At 38.1% G+C, this 22,483-nt stretch overlaps 2 protein-coding genes across 2 annotated transcripts; one reads left to right on the top strand and one right to left on the bottom strand.

Annotated features, from left to right (window-relative positions):
• The first annotated feature begins 793 nt into the window (after positions 1-793).
• On the top strand, positions 794-9,636 carry LOC145782862 (transmembrane and coiled-coil domain-containing protein 4-like). Its single transcript, XM_082594628.1, has 11 exons — positions 794-999; positions 1,825-1,975; positions 2,486-2,676; positions 2,777-2,919; positions 3,406-3,624; positions 4,044-4,208; positions 4,360-4,454; positions 5,441-5,567; positions 5,794-5,911; positions 6,587-6,766; positions 7,372-9,636. Exons 1-11 carry the CDS (start codon positions 794-796, stop codon positions 8,135-8,137), a joined length of 2,361 nt encoding a protein of 786 aa, XP_082450754.1. The 3' UTR covers positions 8,138-9,636.
• Positions 9,637-9,742: 106 nt separating this feature from the next.
• Positions 9,743-18,922, bottom strand: LOC145782778 (NEDD8-activating enzyme E1 regulatory subunit-like). The gene is made up of 6 exons (XM_082594539.1): positions 18,364-18,922; positions 17,805-17,908; positions 16,615-16,831; positions 12,003-12,702; positions 11,066-11,252; positions 9,743-10,018 (listed from the first exon to the last, which is right to left on the bottom strand). Exons 1-6 carry the CDS (start codon positions 18,503-18,505, stop codon positions 9,779-9,781), a joined length of 1,590 nt encoding a protein of 529 aa, XP_082450665.1. The 5' UTR covers positions 18,506-18,922; the 3' UTR covers positions 9,743-9,778.
• Positions 18,923-22,483: the final 3,561 nt, after the last annotated feature.

Genomic DNA, 22,483 nt, shown 5'->3' with positions numbered 1-22,483 from the left:
TTTATCCAATTATATATTGTATCCAGTAAAACATCCCATGTGGGGGGCACCTTGACTTAGGTAACCGCGTGGTTTTTTCGGTGCCTCCATGGTGTAGTTTCCATAAAAAAAAAAAGCTATTTGTTATATCTTCTGATGTGTATTTTAAAAATGAATGTGGAGCTATGTCGAAAATAAACTTGATTGATTGATAACCTCATTGCCACGTTTCAGGGCTTCTTTAAACAGATTTCTACTGGGAGGAAGCAATTTTTACTGTGATTATCTTGGTTGCCAGGGGGGCTTCGACTCCCAGACTCCCTAACACTTCCTCAGAAATCCAATTCGAGTTACATTTTACCTAAGAAAGTGGTTTGGTATGATAGTTTAACTTTCGTGGTTGCGTGTGAAATAACTTATTCACCGGACCGCTAAAAATATTCAACTTTTCAAACTGGACCTTTGTTGAGATTAGTTGAGTAACCCTGGGTTATATGAATCAACTGGATATATAATAACATGTTTTGTTTTAATATTGTAAGGAATTTAGGAATGCTATGAGCCTATGAACATATTTTAGTGTAATGTGTCATAAAAAACAATAAGGTTTGTTTTGATTTTTAGCCATCGCAAATGTCATAATAGACTATAGCATGAAATGCAACAGATTCATCATAAGAAATTTGCAATGATTGAAGGTTAAATAATACATTTCATTGTTCACAGAACATTAAAAATGTTTCATTTTCACTTGTTGTTTTTTTTTATAAAATTGTGTAATAGTCATTAAATAACTGTCACAGTTAGTACCATTATGAAAAAACATGGTGATTTGCCAAGCTTTCCAAGTCCTGAAGCAAAATCAGACCAACAAGAAAGTATTGTTGAAGACACTGACGAAAAATTGAATACTGTGTTAAATCTTTCATTTCTTGAAAATCTTGATGATTTTGCAAAGTTTAGTTATGCCAGTTTATGTGCTACAGTTTTACACTTTCTATATGATTCTTCTGAAGAGAGGTTTGTTACAGAAAAGAAATATTCTTCTTCTGTTGCTAGCTTAATCCTTATTAATGTAGAATAATATTTTATGGTGGGGCTACTTCAGTAACCTATTGTATATATTAGATAGGATATTTGTCAGTCAGTTGGAGAACCTTAATAACCTGATACGCTTTATTTTGTTTTCTCATCTTTTTGCCAATACTATTTTAAGTCTTAGGCCTACACCAGCGTCGTGTCATACATTTTATTAGTATGCAGTTTTTTAAGTATTGGTATAATACATGCTGAATGGTTTTTCAATCCTTATACTCAGACTGATAAAGCCTTGATAGGTTATTCCTGATAGTTTTCGCATACTTGTAAAGGCTTTTGACGCAGGCCGGTTACCAAGATTGGCAGAGTGATATTTTTTTATTGTTGAAGCCATTAATATTGTTGATTGGATGGTCTGAATGGCTAGCGTGGAAGGTACACCGTTATGGTTAGCGAATCCCAACTGCTCGCTGTACTAGTGAGTGCTTAGCCTTGTGCTGATAGCCGGGAAGAATGCCCATTTCTTCACAATGTTGAAGCCATTGTTACTTTTAAGAGTTATATATTCCATCTATTTGGTGCTGCTGAATGGAGAGCAGATCTATACAAAACTGTCAATCTCTTTTTTGACAATATTAGCCTAGTTTTCTATCATTTTGTTGTTGTTTTTATCTTTGGCACGGATGTTTCGCACCACTTACACCATTCTGAATTCTGTTGAGGATAATGAACAATTTGTAACAACTACACAAGATGTTTATGTTTCTAGATAATTTTTGTGGTATTTTTGAGCTGTTGCAATTGCAGGGATTTCCGCCACTCATTTGCCACATCGTTTGCAATGCATCTTTCCCTTTCAAACAATGTTTGTAGCACTATGGAAGCTATATCAGACGGACATGGCATGCAGTCTACCGGAATATTAACTGATAGCTTGTCAAAAAATGAAACTATTAAGGTATGCAGCTTGCAAGATGCATTAACCGAATAGATGTGATTTATGAAAACAAAAACAGTGCAAGTGTTGCATTTTTTTGTATTGTATTAACTTTTGTTGAAAAACTGTTGGTCTGTCTATAGTGATGTGCTCATAAGTACCTATGTAATGCTTTGAAAACAATTATTCAAACAATGGATGGTTAGAGTGGTTTGAGTAATCTATTTATTTGCTTATATATAAATTCAAACATGATACATGGGTAATAATTTGTATCTGCATCTTTATTTTTGCTTTAAGTTTGAACTACTTTTTATGCTGCCAAGTCTGTTATTTTTTTCCCAAAACCAGAAGCTGCATCAAACATGATTCTGAAACAAACACATCAAATTGATTCTGTAGTTCACACCATAATAACTACGGTAACCCATACAATGGCTGTTTTAAATACCCTAGCATGCTTCAAATTTGCTGGCTATTTGTATGGATAATATTCATTCAATTGTGTTAGGCTTCATTTTTTGATCGCAGAAAGATTCACTGCTTCTTGCCAATGATATGGTCCTGTGGGCTCTCACATCATCGCAAGGTCGATACGATGCACGAACACGATTTGTTATTCGCCATGTTTTATGGAAAATGCATGTGATCTATGAAGATTTGGAATCAGTGGAAGAAAAGTTAATTGAAATGCTTCGAGAGAGCACAGAAAAAGAAAAATTGTAAGAAAGTTTTCCTATTTCATGATATTATTTGCTGACCCAATGGAAATTTAAGATCTTCAATGTATGCAATTCAAAAATGTGGTATATACCATCACAGAGAGCAAGAAGCCGTAAGAGCAAAGAAAGCAAAAAGTAGAAAATGGAAAAGGTATGCTCTGATCGGAGTAGCAACTGCTGGTGGTGGCGCTTTGATTGGACTTACTGGAGGACTGGCCGCTCCATTAGTAGCAGCAGGAGCTGGTAAGGGACGACATCAATTCTGATTAGATTGTTGTGCAAATGCCAACATTCAATGCAAATTTGGATTACTACATGAACTCTTTGAACATTGATGTGTGTCTAAGTTTCTGCTTGTTCATACAAGGTTTTATGTTTGCATTTTGAGGCAACGTAAGATACCAGGCAGTCAGGCCTTTAAGCTAATTAATGGATAATACGTGACTAATCATTTTGTGCTAAAGCCTTACAATATTTTTTGCACTTTTAGTTTTACATCCTTGAGCATCTCGTGTTTGTGGGTTAAGGAAGGTTAGTATAGTAGAATTCGCCTAATTCGTCACCTCTAGGGAATCAGCAGAAGTGACAAATTATGCAAACAGGTCAACGTTATGAATTACGCAACCAGGACCGACAAAAATGTGACGGATAAGACGAACTGACGAATTCTACTGTAAAACAAATGTATGATCAATGGTCATAAATGCTTAAGATTATGTTTCGGTTTAGGAGCAATTCTTGGCGGTGCATCTGCAGCTGCTCTCGGCTCTGTTGCTGGAATTGCGGTCATCACTTCCTTATTTGGAGCGGCTGGTGCCGGCTTGACAGGGTACAAGATGAAGCGCAGAGTGGGGGGCATCGACGAGTTTTTGTTTAAGCCACTCACTGTGTCAGCGCAACCAAGCATAACCATAGCTGTGTCTGGCTGGCTATCGGACGATGGAAACGGTAAGCAGTTTGTAATGTAGGAGAAAGCAGATGCTGGCCGTAAAATCGTTGTACGTTCTGTGCCGTCGGTCCATCAAACGATCATGTACCAACAAATGAAAACCAACAAAATTCGTTCACTTTTCTATTATTATTGTATCTTGTCAAATATACAAGAACGTAGGTTTCAACCAAACTGACCATATTATTCTCTTTGTGTATCACTTTCAGGTGACCTAACATACAGTTATATAAAAAAAAAGACATCAATAGCAATATCCATGAGCATTTTGAAAGGTTTCGTGATGCTTTTCCATCTTTCTGGTAATGCTACCTCTGTTGTATGGTGGTAGCTTTGTTGCTTTTTTGTTATTGATTATGTTGTTGTTTTCTCTTTTTGGTTCTTGATGAAACGATTAGCCACAACCTATTATTTGTAGATGGCTTTATGACTCCATGGAAAAATATGCTCAACTCCAAAGAGCAATATTCATTGGTATGGGAATCAAAACACCTCAAGCGACTTGGCAAAGCGTTTGAGTATATACTTGACAGCTTAATGAGTGTGGCAGCCACCGAAGTTTTAAAGTACACAGTGCTGGCAGGCGAGTATATCTTTTTGTGATTAAGTCAGTTGTTGTACTTTATAGCTCCGGAATCAAAAGATATAGGTCGGGTATGGATTGAACCAAGTCTCTTTTCAACTTCTATAGGCTAATCTCCCGTGCTAATGTAACGTTGTAATTTGAATTCCAGGGCTTATCACTGCCGTGGCATGGCCTGCCTCACTTGTGTCAGCCGCAGGTGTGATTGACAATCCTTGGAGCGTGTGTGTGCAGCGGGCAACGCAGGTGACATGGAACATTTGATTGATTGAATCTTTATCTTCGGACTGGGAACGCTTCTTCAGAGCTTAATCTAGCAGTTTCACATACTTGTAGAGGCTTTGAATCACTGACGCAAGCCCGGTTGCGAATTTTTTTCCCACAAACTTTTTGTCTCATTTGCATATTTCTGTAAGTGTAGCCATTATGTACTGGTAACCGCGCGGCGCGGGTAACTGTTTTTACCGATTTTCGCCCTCCAGGTCCAAATCTAAACATTGAACTTGAAAAAAAACGTGGCCTGGAGACACACCTAGTCAAGTCAAGTTTAAAAAAGTTAGGAAAAGAAATTGAATCTGGTCACTAGTCTAAAAGTAAGATTTTCCGAATTGATTAAGAATTAACCCTAACCTTACTTTTTTTGAACAGCTTTTGTGCACCGCAAAATTAATGTAATGAGTAAAAATTTGACTTCGATGGTCGTCGAACCAATGTCCTCACGAACATAAGGCAAAAGACGAAACCACTGAACCAAACACGCCAACGAAAAATGTTTGCATTCGCACGGTATAAATACAAACTCTATGCGAAGCAACAAAAAGTTCGTGGGTAAAAAAAATTTACGGCCCGGTCACCGAGATTGACAGAGTAGAGTTTCCGATTGTTGTTGCCAGCAAATTATTCCATCCATTAGGTGCCGCTGCATGGAGACCAATCCTAAACGTGCGTTGCTCAAGCGCACATTCTGAGAGTCGAACCAGCGCCGCTTGATCTTGAAGCTTCTTCGTTTCAGAAGTAACGCGCCAACCAACTGAGCTTTCGGGGTGAACTTTGTTTGCATGCTGCTGAGATTTTTCTGCTAAAAGTCAGACACTTGATTTAACAGACATATAGATCAGTTACCGTGACTGTTTTGTTGATTATCTTGTTTGTACGATTTTTTGTTGTTGTTGATAAATTGGGTTATTAAGTAGCCTATCATCCAACACAAGCTTAAAAATCACTTTTTTCAGGTCGGGAAACAACTTGCAGAAGTTTTGCTTGCCAGAGAGCACGGCCATCGACCTGTGACATTGATCGGTTGCAGCTTGGGTGCACGAGTGATATACCACTGCTTGCTAGAAATGTCAAACCGAAAAAGTAGGTTCCATGACCCTTAGAATCTGCTCGTGTTTAGTCGTTCGTGTGTAAATTGCTTGTGCATTTGGCAAAGGTCGCAGGAAATGTTTAATTTAAAAATTACCAACCCGTTGTTTCATCGTTTTATCACCGTGTTACACTAAAATAGCCTGCCAACTGTTTTGCTGAAAGTGTAGAACTTTATTTCATTGAATCAATAACTTATTTGTTGCAATTTTCGAACTAGATCATCGAGGCATCATTGAAGATGTTTACATGCTTGGGGCTCCCGTTACGGGAAAGCCTGAAGATTGGGAAAAGTTATCTTCCGTTATTGCGGGACAAGTGACCAATGGCTACTGCAGGCAAGTTGTTTTTGTCATCAAGGCATCACACCATCCAGTCAAGAAAATTAATCCTTTTTTTTGCATTGATTCAACGTATGCAGACGAATAACCATAACCAGCACCCGTGGCTCAGTGGTTATCGCCCTCGGCTCTGGTGCTGATAGCCCTGGGTTCGATTCCAGGTCGGGTCATACCAAAAACTTTAAAAAGGGTACCGATTGTGTTCTTTCTTGCATAACGCAGTGAGGATAAGTCGGGTAATAATCTGGTGACATTTCACCCTCTTCCAATGTGCCTTGAGCCAGCAATCAGCATGGAAGCAGTACGGCTCATAAAATCACATGGAACCCTGTCAAGTAACCCATGTTGATGCGCAATCTGCTGCAAGCGGAGATAGCGAATGGTTATTATGCAGACGAATAACACACTAAGATTTAAAAATTAATGCAAGATATCGTTGAATCAATGCAAAAATGGGTCGATTTTCTGATTGAGTAGTTTGAACCACCGGTACTTCATCATTTGTTTGTTCCATCTTCCGTTGATCCGACCAGGTGTTTGTTCATGCTAGCAATGGGTTCCCTTTTTGCAGCTATTTCGCCACGCTTACTGGTTGTTGGAGTTATTTCGACCCAATTTCATTGCTCTAGCGCCTTCTTTCATCAAACCGAACACTTTATCGAATATTTCCAGATCAGATTGGCTGTTGAAGTTTTTGTATCGAACCAGCTCCGTACAAGTCAAAGTGGCTGGCTTGGGGCCAATTGCATGGGAGAACCGGCGCATGATTAACATAGATCTCAGCTCAGTGATCGACGGCCATTTAGATTATGCCAAGAACATGGACGCTGTTTTATACGCAATAGGAGTCAGGTAAAAAAAAAAACTGTGCATAATTACCTGATGGAAATGTTAACTCTGTATAAATGTCTGATTAACGTCTCATGTTCTCTTTTTTGCGTGAGTTGTAGGCCTACGCTAAATTAATTTTCAACCAACACGATGTCAGCTGCGTGGTCGAGTGGTGATCGCTTCGACACTGCTCAAGAGGTACACCACTAAGTCTTGACAATACGCTTAATCGCAAGATTGATAGTGCCAACAAAATTGGCTTCATTGCCTTCATGTTCGGTCGTATAAAATCTTTTGTGCTACCGTACTGTCTGTAGGTATCAGCCGACATGTTAAGAATGTGGACAATTGGACATGCCTAAAAAGTGTTTTTTCAATCGAATTAGGTTACCGTCAGTGGCCTCTTTTTTGGGTGTTTAAATTTTTTCAGCAGGCTTTAAACATACACTGTTTGCAGTTTGCTTTATAGCTGTTTAGATCATATCAAAATCATGATAAAATATAAAGAGTCACTGTGCCAATCAAGCATGTGTCTAAAGCTTTTTAAAAAATTTAAACACCCCAAAACAATGGCCACCGTACGCCACTGGTTACTGCATGTTACAAATTGCTTCCATTATTTTCAGGACCAAGTGCTCAACGAAGCCTACAACTAAAACAAAGAAGTCATCCAGTTTTTCTACACTGGCGACATCAACTCATACCTGCAGTACCCTGTTAAACAAATCAGATTCTCATCTGGTGCAGACAAGTTCCGATGCAACAAACGTTGCTGATAAACTGATACCAAGTCAGTCTGAAAGTGTTGATGCAACAAATGTTGACATTGAAGAACCGACACAAAGTCCAACTGAAAGTGTTGATGCAGCAAATGTTGACACTGAAGAACCCATACAAAGTCCAACTGAAAGTGTTGATGCAGCAAATGTTGACACTGAAGAACCGATACAAAGTCCAACTGAAAGTGTTGATGCAGCAAATGTTGACACTGAAGAACCGATACAAAGTCCAACTGAAAGTGTTGATGCAGCAAATGTTGACACTGAAGAACCGATACAAAGTCCAACTGAAAGTGTTGATGCAGCAAATGTTGACACTGAAGAACCGATACAAAGTCCAACTGAAAGTGTTGATGCAGCAAATGTTGACACTGAAGAACCGATACAAAGTCCATCTGAAAGTGTTGATGCAACAAATGTTGACACTGAAGAACCGATACAAAGTCCAACTGAAAGTGTTGATGCAGCAAATGTTGACACTGAAGAACCGATACAAAGTCCAACTGAAAGTGTTGATGCAACACATGTTCACACTGAAGAACCAATACAAAGTCCAACTGAAAGTGTTGTTGATGCTACAAATGCTGGCAGTGAAGAACCTACACAAACTTAGTCTGCATGCACGGAGGCAACAGATGTTGTTGCTGAAGAGCTATCACCAAGTTCCTTCGAAAATGGCAACTCCAGTGAAGCTCCTGTTCTCAAACCAGAGAACAATCGGGAAAACAAATAAGTTCTTTCCACGATCAGGTATCAAGTGAGCTTTTGTTCGACACCTATCAAGAGCACGCGGTTGTGCCTTTGTTAAAGTCACGAAGATTGGCTTTCGACATTAGCCCAGATACGACGAAAAAGCAATGCCACTTTCTATATACCCACCCAGCATGGCGTTTTTCGCCACGCTATATAACACAGTATGATGGTTTTGATTCGCTGACTAAGGGCGTCATAATGCTTGCACCGCTTCCTAAGGGAGTCAACTCCACTTAATCAGACCAGTTTGGTGTGGTCCCAAACTTTCTCCACGTTGTAATTTGCACTAATTGGCATGTGTGCTCTTATTTTTTAGCCCGCACTTCATGTATTAATTATTATCGAGTAAAATGTAATATACCCGGGGTAGACCAGTATCCACTCCAGCCAACAAATACATCCTTTCAACATCTGCTGGTGGTGATTCAATGCAAAAACGGACTGATTTGCTGGCTGGGTAATGTTCGGTTAAACTGGACCAAAGATCACTTTTCAGTTAGAACTCGATTTCCAGTTCATATCTTTTGTTTATGATTAGCAAATTCCAAAACACCGAGAAGCCAGAACTGAGGTTAAGAGTCTACAGAAACCTTTTATTACCATATCTTTTGTATCTGTTGTTTCTTATTTTTAAACGCAGCTCTTTTACTTTTCATATGATGCTAAAGTTCCTTCTATCTTAGTATTAACTGAACGAAACGCATCGGTGGCTAGATTCCAGCATACAAAATTTTACAATGCTCTGTATCCGCTCAAATGGTTTGATGCACCAACGGTGAATCACGTTCACCAATTGAGGAGCTTCATCCGCTCTACATTACACAATAACCGTAATCCGCTGATTAGAATCGGCGATTCTCCGATGAGCGTAGCGCAATCGAATTTTGGATTTGCTTAATCGGCCGCTTAAAGGATCTAATGTTGGTGTATCCAGCCCTTAATGCACATGTAGGCAGGGCCGTTGAGGATAATTTGGGCCCGGTACCAATGATATCCTCGGGCCCCAAACCAAGCCAGTTTAGAAAAACTCAATATCCAAAAAATACGGGACCCTTAAATCATCCCTAGTCAGGGTCCAGAAGTACCATCTACGCATCTAGACCCCCTGTCAATACTACTGCATGTCTAGAAGGGTGTCCTTAATTTGAACCCGTAACTTTGCTAACATCTAGTGTGCATCCGGTTATGTATTTATGATTATAAAGTTACAAATCGTGTGATTTTTAAATTGTTTGATGCGATACATCAAAATCGTTTTTGTGCGATATGTTTATTACGATGTGGGTGAAATCAGCCAATCTTGGTGTATGCGCGTTTTATAGCCTTATTTCTTCAATTTTGTGCAATAAAGGTATTGTTGTCAGAGAAGCGGAACAGTAATTGATTTAACAGCGACAGTTGTGACGAAGATACCAAACAATGGCTGAGTGACGGGTGGCCTAATATAAAATGTAACAAAGCGAAATAGAGTAATCGAAATCTCAACATTTTATTAATGAGTCTACACTTCTAAAGTCATGGAAGTAGACTTGATACCGTTATATATATAGGCATTAGACACAGGTACGTATTGAGCTGTTATTAGTTTGATGACCTCGTGCGCAGTAACTCCGCCCATATAGCTTGCTATGGAATGGATTTCAGCACCTCCGCACCTGCAGATCTCCTGAATGTAATCATCCGAAATTGCTTCGGTCGCTCCAGGGATTCCCCAAGTGCGAAACATCTCTCGAAGACCACACTAAATAGAATTGGGTTTAAGAACTACTCAAGTCACAAGTTTGAGTTTTTAACAAGTTTTGTTAAAAGTTTGAAGGTTAAAATTGTGTGATTTGATTCTTCTCAGAGTAGATTTCCTAAGTGGACTGTGGTTTATTTTGTAAAAAGATGAATTTTGTCCAGTGCCGGTCTTTGGGTATTTCGGGCCCTGTGCGGAATATGCTTTGCGGGCCCCAATGACAATGATCCAATTCAGTAGCGTAGCTAGGTATTTTAAAAGGGGAGGGGGTGGTTTGACGGTCGGCAGGCGAAGCCTGACAGCGTGATCGCCGAAGGCGACACTCAGCGGCGGGGAGTCTGGGTGGCCTCCCTCAGAAAATTTTGAAAAATTACTTTGAATTTGGGGCATTCTGAGAGCATGTTCAAAATTTGGGTATGAATAGGCCTTACTGTAAAATGGTGCTGTCTGGTGGCGTAGCAGAAGGATAAGATCATGCATTCTTTGTCATTTTTCGGAAATAAAGCTATGTTGAGTCTGGATGCAACCTATTTCGTACCCTGAAATCGGAGTAACAAAATTAAATTTCGACCTATTTCGTCCCCTGAAAAGATCGAGAGAAATTTGAAATGTTTGCGGCAACTCCGATCAGCAACTTCGGCTATGTTGTTTTTTTTCTCGATCTTTTCAGGGGACGAAATAGGTTGCACCCGTTGAGTCTCTATGTTTTCTTGTTGCTAATTCCTTTGTTGAATTTTTCAATTGGAAATGACAAAATTACTGCATTTTCTGAGTAAATTGCGGGCCCTGTGCGATCGCACGGTTTGCACACCCCAAAGACCGGCACTGATTTTGTCACACTAACCAGGAAAATATCAATGCGTGGTTTGGTTAACTTTAACCTCTTTTTTCTTAAAAAATTCTGTTTATAACTCAAGTGTTCAACTGCTTTGACTCGACGCTGATATTATGGCAATTAAGATTTAGGCAGTTAGAGCGCAAAACGTAATGATGCAAACATCGGGAAGGCTGTATATCAAATTTTTACTTTTGAAAATGCTGTAAAACTACCTTGAGTTTCGTAATGTCGCTTTCTAGTTCTTCGCTTTGCAGACCTGGATATTTCCCACTGGCTGTGAAAAACTGTTCCACCAGTCTCATCATGACATACCACTGGGCATCAGAGCTTTCTTCAGAAGAAAGACTATCTATGATAGACTTTGACGGAGTGGTATATTCGCTTTCAATAGACCTTGTTCTGAAATGAGCACGACATGTGTGAATGATATGAAAAAAGCAGAACAAGACTTAACAAAAAACAAGTTAAGAGACATTGGCGTCTTCATCCCTTAGACTTAGGTCTCTTTATAATAAGCAAATAGAAGAAAATTAGAAAGCATTTACCATTTCAGTCCCTGGTTCCAACAAATATATCTGCACCTCAATGCGTTCAAATGTAAGGAGAAAAACTTCATTGAATGATAGTGCGCTGGTTAATACCAGAGCTGTGAAATCGGGCAAAAATAGACTCAGACTTCAGTGTTGCCAGATTTTTTTCGATTATTGCTCTTTCATTTTTTTAAAGTTTAATTTCACTTAAATTGTGATCGCAATTGAAACAACGATTTTCACAAAAACTAACTACAACAAACACTTCTATTTTCTGGATAAGTTTTAAAACATAAAACAGAATAATTTTAAAAAACAATATTAGCAAACACAAATTTGTTTGTTTCTCGGCAGCCGATTTGTAGCAAGAATTGACAGCGATAGACACGTGTTTCGCCCATGAGGCTGAGCTCATTGTTAATCATTTTGTATCAAGCTGGAGCTTTTTTTTAACGACTCCGACTATGTCAAAATCCCTGCCACTCTCCAGCATTGGATTGTGAAAAACTTTTTCTTAGCTTCTTTTGAGGAATGAATCCCAGCAGCTTCGAAATGCTGTTATTTACTGTTGGATATTTTAAAGACAGCTGGATGCAAATTGCAAAACACAATTGCTTACCTGACAACTTTTATGAAATGCGAATTGCGACAGAAACGCTTTATGTCGCGCTCCGGCAAACGACCATTTCCACAACCAAAGTTAGTACACGTCTCTGATACGTAGGTCATTAACCGTTCCATATCTTGCCTTGCTTTCTCTTGATAAATGTTTTGAAGTTTAATGTATTTTTCAGAGTCCGAAAACATGTCTGGCAATGAGCCACGCAATGGCAGAAGTCCGTTCTCATCATTTTCAATGAATTGACGAAGGCCATTAGCTAAGACCCAAAAATTGCTGCTGTCCTCAGTCACTGTCACGCATTTTGGATCATCCAAAATCTTTCGTACTTGAGAAGGAACAGAACTTGGTACAAGAGCACTGTTGACATGCTTGGTCGCTTCCTCAAAGTTTTCTTCGTCTTCAGGAACTCCACTTTCATTGGTCCTCACCGAGGTAGTTATAGTTTCTTTGAAAGCTTTTTTTTCTTTCCACGTTTTTGGCATAGCACCATTTTTTAACTTCCACGATTGTAAGAGTTTGTATAAAATAATAAGGTATGGAACATGGGAGTGATCTTTCTTGTCAAGAGCATCAATATCTATTGAATCGGCAAAACTTGATAGTTCGGGAAACGGGAAATCCAGTCGTAAGTCTTCATGGCTATTGTCTGGGTGCGACTCTATCACGCAATGTTCCTGTACAACCATTCTTAAGTAACCTGGATAATGAGGCAAACAAAAAAATGACTTAACACTTTGCTCCTCAAAGGGAGGCCAGATTTGGCCCCCCCCTCATATTTCCTTTAATTATTTGAAGCACAGTAACGCCATGCACTTGGTTTTTCTTGACTTTTCCTAAAATTGCCAGGCGGATCTGATGATATTAAATTTGATGCTAAAAGTTGTGTAGTTTTCTTGTAAATTCAAGATTTTGGTGAATTTTTGCTATTTCTAGCTAACTTCCAGCAAAGCGTGAAATGGATTACATTGCGATGACAAGCCATAAGCTCATAATTGCTTCGTGCATCGATATGCGCGAGCAGAGAGAAGCATCCTCTTGCTTTCTTTTGTTTGGTTTGACCTCAATAATACAAAGCGCGTTATTTCTTATGCTACAAAGAAAAGCCAGTGATCGCAAAGCTGTTAATTAGAAACAATAATAGCAAGCTTTTTTGCGTTATCAGCTCTACAAAGAAGAATAGCAATCTACGATCAAAATAGTAGGCTATGGAGGCCACAAAATATTCAAAACAGTTGTTTCAAGCAGATAATATTCATTGACGAATAAAAAACGTTACAATAAGAAATCTTCTCTTGGATAAAGACACGAAAACCTGGTTTCGAAGTAAACGTTCTATGGAAATGCTCTCATTGACAAAACTTGCAATTGAGGAAATGTATCACTGCAAATGCTTTTGGGAGAAGCCGGAGAAATAGCGTTTTTGCAAACAGTAATTGTGAGATACACTCAAAATTATGAGATAGGCTCCATTTACACGTAGCAGCTAACTCGATGGCGTCCCTTCACTGCTTTATGTCGCCTACTTGTTGTTATGTCCTGTATTTTTGTTTCACAGTGCACTGTGTTTTGTTCCAAAGAGCGCAAAATAAAGATGATAATGCCTCATCTACATTACAAAATATTTTGTAATGTAGGCCTACAAACAAAATGTACAATGTACACAATGTACATTACAAAATATTTTGTACTGTAGACGAGGCATAAATTTAGGCGTCACATAAGACAAACAACAAATCAGCTTTCTTCATCATTGATTCAACATCTGAATACGTTGCGCCAATGTATAAGAGGCCGGCTATTGTGAAGACCCGCCATTTATAAATGATCCGATTATACCAAAAGTGGGACAAACTAGTGGATCAAAGAATGAATAAATAATGCTGAGAAAACTAAATCTAAGTGACGAACAAAACCGATGTCTTCATTTATCTTGGAAAAATGCTGCCTAAACTTATCAACAAAAAATACAGTAAATAACGGCAAGGATCCCGAAAGCAGAATTTGCTCGACTTTGGCATGAATTTAGTCAGACATCTACAGTAATAATTCCACACATACAATAATGGGCTCTCAACTGCTGTAAGATACATAATAATCAACCTGGTTCTGGGCGATTTGTGTAACAGTTTAGGGGAAGACACTACTTGAAATGATGCACCACACAAAAGATTTTCAATGAAGACTGAGTCTAAAAACCGATGTGGATAGTGCTCCACAATAACTTCAAGTTTAGGACAGAAGAGGCACAAAATATCACGATAAAAATAAAGACCTTGTGGGAAATTTTCGAGAATCATAACACGATGCAAATACCATAAACGCTTAGTTTGCATGCTGCTCTAAGCTGGCCGGCAACCACAAAGGTAGACAATAGCCTACAGGCAGTTTATAATTCGATAACAGCGCAATAAACATTATAAATACGTAAACCGACAATTTTCTTTTACAAACGTTTTACGTCTAATAGTAAATTTTCCCCCAACAATTTTTTGTGAAGCACTTGCAAACCACAGTTTTGTAAAATAATTCATCATTATTATTTTTTACTTCTCGGATATTGTAAAACGTCATCAGCAAAATCACAAAAAAAATTTCATTGCTTCAATGTAGTAGGCCTAAGAATTTTTTATAGAATTGTAGCCATGTTGTTTCAACAAAGAAGCCATTTTTTAGCAATATAAAGTTATAGAAAATAATTTGCAATCATGCAAATGGTTGGAAAGAATCTAGGAAGTCTTCTCACAATCTGGCACAAAATGATTATGTTTATTGTATCTCAGTAAAATGTTTTACGACAAACTTTGAAGCTTCGTTATAATCATTTTTATCTTTGAAGTAAAACGTTATTTTTTTTTGGCCAGAAACATAATCACTGCCTTGCTGACGTTGTCGCTTTTACGCGTATTTTTAGTGCTTCAAACAATAAGGACCCAGTCAGCAATCCAGTCCTTTTACATTGATTCAACATTTGTAAACGTTAAATTTATGTAGATTTGCTGACTGTGGGTTATTTCACATTTCCTTTGTTTACGCATGTTCCTCAATTCGCTGTTGCATTATTTCGACGCTGGCTGACTAAAAATGTATTTTCAAATTGATTGACACAATCTTCAATAAAAAGTGAGCTTCGAACTTAGCTTTGTTGATGTAAATGCTGTATTTTTTGTGGATGTAATTTATGAGTCATGTTTATAAACACCCGTAAGCGAAATGACTTATGATGTGGCCTGCGTGATGCGACTTGACACAAATCCACAATTTCAAAAGCACCTAATTTGAACTTAGAAATTTCAGATTATTTCAACAACTTGTTCAATTGTCTTCTCTCTACTAAAAATATTCATACTACAAACTCAATTGTAGACCTAAAATACACAAACGAAGATGTAAACAGCTATTCAAGCAGGCTAAGGTGTTACTTATGAGAAATTTGGTTCCATACAACTAGAAGCTAGCCATGAGTTTCGGAATGCATTAGTTTAGGATAAAAATGTAAGACAAACGCAGTTTTGTTTTTTTCAAATTCGTGTAACAATATTACTCTGATTGTAACTATTTTAGAATCAGTGAGTAGTTTACAATAAGATTTGCTCGCAAGTCGTAAATTCTAATCAATGCAATGATTCGGCACACCGCACACACACTTCGTGCGTTCGATCGTGCTCTTTGTTATTTAGAAGTTTGCATGAAATCGGATTAGCACGGTTAATTAAAGGCGGCAAGTTAAATCAAAATTGTCGTTTTTGGGTACCTTTGCAAAAATTGAAATATCAAGTTTAACATATAAAATTTTAAAATAATGAGTTTTCAAACTTATAGACAAATGATTTGCTTTCACACCAGTGCAACTTCTGTTGAAATAGCATCAGCGGATAACTCGTAACAGCTGATTGAATTTGATCCAAAAACGGCCCCCCCTTGAGCAGTTAACTTCCAAAAAAACGTTGAAAAGCAAAGGGTTAAAACAATTGTCCGCCCCGATAGCTCAGTTGGTTTGCGCTTGACTTCGTGGACGAAGAAGTTTCAAGATCAAGCGGCGCTGGTTCGACTCTCCGGGTGTGCGCTTGAACAACGCATTCTAAAGACCGGTCTCCATTCAGCGGCACCTAATGAATGAAATAATTTCCTGGCAACAACACTTCAACAATCGGAAAACTTCACTGTCAATCTGATCATGGTAACCGGCCCTGTGTCAAAACGCTCTACAAGTATGCGAAACTACCAGGAATAACCTATGAAGGCTTTGTCAGTCCGAGGATAAAGATTCAAAAACCAAACCAATGTCTTCAAAACTGTGCTTGCAGCCTTCCAGCTACAAATATACCAAGTCATTATTTGACTGAAATTGTGTAAAAGCATGTTATGATGTATGCAAAATTTGTACGGTGCAATGGTATTCAAGAACTGTGTTTCTGGAGTCATTTATATGGGAAACTAACCAGTTAATTACTGGTATGCCTTTAACTTCAGTGGGAGTGTATTTTATTGATTGGTGCCAGGTCTGAATTGTTTTGCCACTAAGACACATTAAATGTAACATAATTTCGCAAAACGTAATCATTTGTTCTGTGTCCGAATCTTTTGAGATGAAGTGTACAGTAAAGCTCACCAATAAATCCATATGAAACACATGTAACCAATGGTATGTTTGCGTCCCATAGAGCTTGGGCAAGCTTTTTGAGTGCTTTGCCATGAAGTGAACACGCAATTACCACGGTGAAACTCAGGAAATACTGTGGGTTATCATCGATGAGTTTCGATGGACTTTCTTCAACATATTCTCCTTTCACATCAGGATTTAACTCCAGTAGCATTTCTGTTGCAACCTACAACATAGAAGCATTCACTACAGTAATTTACTGAAGTTTATTTTCTTTCAACGATAGTCATTGCTACCTTTGGCCTTGATGATGGTATTTTCAGTACCTGTAAGTTAGAACAGATACAGTGGCGGCATATTACAGGAAAAAAATAAACTGCAGCATGAATTTTACACAACATATGCTGTTGATACAATATTCACAAAGAGGTGATTTTCTTGAACAATGGACAGATACACCCTAGTCACCACACGGCATGTAACATACTGTACATAATACAATAAAGTGAAATATAAACTATAAATTATGATCTTTGTGGAAAGAAAAGGGCCAACAAAACCAGCAACCAACAAAGATAAGAGTTGAACTGACTGGTGAAAGCGGCGGTAGAATACCCTTGTGGCATGAATTAGTGGAACGATACTGACGAGCCAGCCTCATGGACGAAACACGGTGTCTATCGCTGTCAAATCTTGCTACAATCGGCTGCCGAGAAACATGATCAGTTATTTTGTTACTTGATAAGGACTAACATGTGTAATGTGTATGGCTTAAAACGTTCATAATTTATGATATAGTTTATTATTCACTTTATTGTATTATATTAAATGCCGTGGCGTGTGGTTGCTAGGTTGTAGCTGTATATACCAGTATATATATATATATATGGTGTTGAGAGGTTGAAAGATAACATTGGAAGTTGCTTTCACAAAACAGAGAATGGAACCTTTTATTCACTGACAATGTGTTCAATTATGATGCATGCATGTACCGAATGGCGATTCCGATTCCAGAGTAGAAACTTCAGCAAACTCACTTGTATTTTTGTTCGTGAATTTAGAAAATTGTGGTACTCTGCATACTTTACTGCAGGTCAGATAACAATTATTGTTGTGCAGATAGAAAATAAAATTTCTGCTGTGAAAGGTATCACAGAGTTTAGAGTTATCAGATTGTTGTCATGGTTAAATCTGAATACCTTGGCTTTAGACTGCCCAATAAAGTCTAAATCCAGAAAGAAATTGCTACCAGCATCTTCACCACAAATCCTACTTCCATCAACAATAACAAAACTTCCAATTCCTGCGATACAACTTTAATAAAATAAAACATTTCAAAAAATACTTCCAGCAAAAGATGAACTACAAAGTACATTGCATAAGTAGTTAAGTACACTACAAAGTACATTGCAAGCATATAAAAACTTGAAACCGATAACAGAAGTTTATAGCTTTAAACAATGGCATGAAACTTTGAGGTTTATAAGTTTATTAAACAAACAGGAATTAGGCAAATTTTTACTTTTAAACAGCAAAAAATTATGACAATTTTAAACATAAAATTTAATAAAATTTCTATTTCAACAAAAAAAATTATATACATAAGCCTAGCTATTATATGGCACTACACTATTAATATAATATATGCAAAAAGTTATCCTTATAAATAAGGTATTAACAGTGTTTCTTTTTTTTTCACACTTAATTATAAGCTACGATATCTTTATCTTTACAGAACTCATGCTCGCAACAACTCACCCGGCAAAATTAAATTTTTTAAAGTTTCTGTTCCTGTTGCTGTGACGTTTACAAGACAAACTCTAGAGTTTTCTAATGATTGTTGGCCATGATCTCCCCACAAGCGAAGTTGGCGATCATATTTCTTATCTCTATCACCCATTCTAGTGTAATATAGATTAAAGCTTCAAAACCTAAATGGTCCAAACTGTAAGTGCATTCTATAACGGTCTATGAATTAATGCGGCTGACCGAATGACGCCATCCCTAGGCCACAAGACTGGAATGAAGCAAGACCTAAATGCCCCAATATATGAATGACGCAAGACTTGGTTATTTCTTATTGAAATTAAATGCTAAATGATAGTGAGAAATAATCAAGTCTTAGCATCCTTATTTTGATAGTTGCAGAAAACAATTTTCCATATTTTGTTTGTGTGAAAATTGAAATTACTACTGTGACAAATGAAATTACTACCATATGCGGCAAAATCTAAAATTTAACACATTTGCTAAGCAGATTTTAGAGCTGTTCGAACCAAATTTAACACATTTGCTAGGCAGATTTTAGAGCTGTTCGAACCAAATTTTCCACAGTTGTCTGCCTCAATAACTCAATTGGTTAAGCGCATCACTTTATGTAAGATAACATCTAAAATTCTAGATGAAGCGTGCTGGTTTGTGCTCTAGCAACATATTTCAAGAACAATTCTCCTTTCAGCAGCACCTAGTGAAATACTTTGCACACATCATTTTAACAACCAGCAAAAACTCAGAGATTACGTATACGCCGCAAATTCTACACCGTAGACTTTTTGTTTGCGCTGATGCTTGCGGCTACATTTTTTGGATAGTTGTCGCTTGAGGCTACGCCGTAAAGTTTTCGCGGTTTTTTAGCGCATAGCGTCAACGCATACTTTTTAATGTCTTTTTTTCGCTACAACACGTCCATACCTTCCAGCGCTGCAGTTGAAAGAATGTTTTTAATGGGCAAAGACATATATATTGGAACTAAAATGCAGCAAAATGTCAGATGAACACTTTCAGATGCTTGTGTTTCTTCGTAGAAATTCAAAATAAAACTTGTTTGTTTCGAGTAGTTTATACCGTGTGAATGTTTGGCACCTAGCGAACAAAATGAGTTTACGCTAGTGTATGCGCTGACGTCACCAACTTTTTTTACAAGTTACGTTGACGCCAATGGCGTATGGTTTTTTGAACGTTTGCGTTTACACTGATGGTGTTAATATTTGTTGTATGCGAGTACATCGCTGCAAAAACTTCACCTCGTCAAACTCAGTGACCTAGCATGGGTTAGTGATTCAAAGCCTCTACAAACATGGGGAGCAGGTTTGCCAGATTTTAATGCCCTAAATATGCCAAATTAGAAACGCAAGAATTCAAGGTCAAAATTAGATAAAAACAATTAAAAATTGAAACAAAATATTTACAACTATCAAAAAATTGTGTATGCCTAAACTGCACCAACTACAAATAATCACTTTCAAAAAGAACACAAATTTATTCATGTAATATGTGATACATCTCAGAATTCAGCGCAAACAGCTCAAAATTATTTATCTTCATTAAATCAATCATTACCTTCACACTCAAAATATGCCAAATTTACAAAAATATGCCAAACACAAAATTTACATGCCAAACAACAAAAAAATATAAATATACCAAATTGGCAACCTTGATAAGGAACCACCAAGATTAAGCTCTCAAAAAAGCACTCTCAGTCTGAGAATAAAAATTCCCACGATTAATCAAAGTTCTCAGCAAAAAAACAAAATTAAGCAAAAAAACGCAATTTGACTAGTATTTTCTATGCATTCTGCTATCTGATTGATTGAATCTTTATCCTCGGATTGGGAAAGCTTCTTGCAGAGCTTAATCCTGACAGTTTTGCATACTTGTAGAGGCTTTGAACCACTGAGGCAGGCCCGATCACCGAAATTGACAGAGTGAAGTTTCCGATTGTTGAAGTCTTGTTGCCAGGGAATTATTCCATCTATTAGGTGTCGTTGAATGCAGAGCAATCCTTAACGTGCTAATCCTCAAGCGCACACCCCGAGAGTCGAACCAGCGCTGCTTGATCTTGAAGTTTCTTCATTCCAGAAGTCATGCGCTAAGGGAACGTTCAAATATTACGTAACGCTTTTTTTCCGAATTTTTGACCCCCCCCCCCTCCCCCACGTAACGCCAACGTAACGCTTTTTCAATCCCCCCCCTCCCCCATGTAACGGTAACGCTTTTTCACTACAAATTCAGCACAAAAAACTACCATTCCGTACTCGAAAGCGTTACGTAACGTTTTGCTTGAACCCCCTCCCCCCGATGTGACGCTAACGTAATGCTTTGCATAAACCCCCCCTCCCCCTCGAAGGCGTTACGTAATATTTGAACGTTCCCTAACCTACTGATCTATCGGAGCCGGATCCTATCATATCCCGGATCATATCCAGCTATCAATCCATTTAGTAACAACATTTTGCTAGCCTATCTTCTCAGGTGCCACAACATTCTTTACTCACATTCTGTGAATATGCCCCGGCTATGCAGCAGTGGCGCCGGCAGGAGGGGGGCAAGCGGGGCAGCTGCCCCCCCCCAATGTTTTGGGCATCATCTTTTAATATATATGAATATTATTTTTTTAATATTTGGATCCCAACCTCAAGCAAGTCAACTCAAGTTGCAAGGGGGGGGGGGGGGGGGGAGGTAAAAGCTCTCTCTTCAAAAAAAGTATGGAAAACCTTGATGACTAAATTGTACAGTAGATAAAAAGATTTTCTACAGAAGCAAAGATATAGACTTTTTAAAGTTTTAACTAACGTCACATTGATGTAGAAAAATAACAACCTGTTAAATTTTTGATACCTCACACTCCCATGACTTCTTCCGCGCGCATTTTGGCATTGGTTTTGGTTGCTTGCAGTGATTCTTTCACTTAAACAAAACGTTTTGTTTCAGCAGTTTTGAGTTGTTCGATTCTTAAGTTGTAAAGGAGACTCAATTTCTCCAATATTTATCGTTTATGTTTCTTCTTTAATCTCATCAGAGTATAAAACTTGTAAAAGTTTTTCATCCATACGACGTCATGAATGTCAGCAGCAGTGGCCGAGTGGTTAGCGCGTTGGGCCCGCAGTCGAGAGCCTGCATGTTCGACTCCAGCCACCCGCACTTGCTGTTGTTTCTCTGGGCAAGAAACTTTACGATAATTGCCTCTACCCAGTGATCGATTTCGAGTAATGGGTAGTACCAAATTTAAGTCATAAGTAGAGTAGACAACCGGAAACAGACATTGCCGTCGGCTGCAGCGTGGGTCAGGTGTACGTCGGAAGGCGTACACCGATGCATAGCGCTCAAGTCCGCTTTCCCGCAATGCAGGATAAAGATAAACCAAACAAACAAACAAATTATATCTCAAATCGGCGTAATGACGTGACATCATCTAAACATTTTACCGAATAATAAATTAACAAATTCGATCGTCAAAAGTGGTTTGGTGGTGGTAAATATTACGTAATGAAAAAAATGTGATAAGGTTGGAAGACGTTACGTCATGTATTTTCAATACAAATTGAAGTTTAAAATTTATTCTTTTGTTCATAGTCGTAATCCATCTTCAAAGCGGTACTACAAAGAACAATTTTTCAATGAGGGGAGCATCAAGAATAAGTCTACATGACTTTTAACCCTTAGAAGGTTGGGCTCCTGGAGTCTTGCTCAGTTTGGGGGGGGGGCTGTCAATTCTTCTTATGCTTTAAGAGTGATATCTCTGTTATTTTGGCACGGTTTTAAAATTTGGGATTCACTTTGTAAAATTATTCATGCTGAACATATCCGAAAATTAAAACTATGTGAATTTTAGAACTGCTCATATACGTTGAAATGTTGAGGTCACTTATGAGTGTAATTGTAGCGTGAGTTTACACATTATTTTTTGGTAGAGTAAAGAAGAACATGCATAGTAATGTTGTGATTAATTTTTTTTACATTATTTTACATACAGCCAATGCCCTTCACGCTGTGAAACAGTTAGGATTAACGAGACATGGGCCAAATTACTTACTTTCATCCAGCTGGTGGGAAAATGTTTCACAATAGAATATGAAATTTTTCAGAGGATGTGCTG

The sequence above is a fragment of the Aplidium turbinatum genome, chromosome 14 (genome assembly GCF_918807975.1).
Source record: "Aplidium turbinatum chromosome 14, kaAplTurb1.1, whole genome shotgun sequence".
NCBI classification, from domain to species: domain Eukaryota; kingdom Metazoa; phylum Chordata; class Ascidiacea; order Aplousobranchia; family Polyclinidae; genus Aplidium; species Aplidium turbinatum.
Note: the sequence above shows the minus strand (reverse complement) of the source record. Positions and strands in the feature narration are given on the sequence as shown.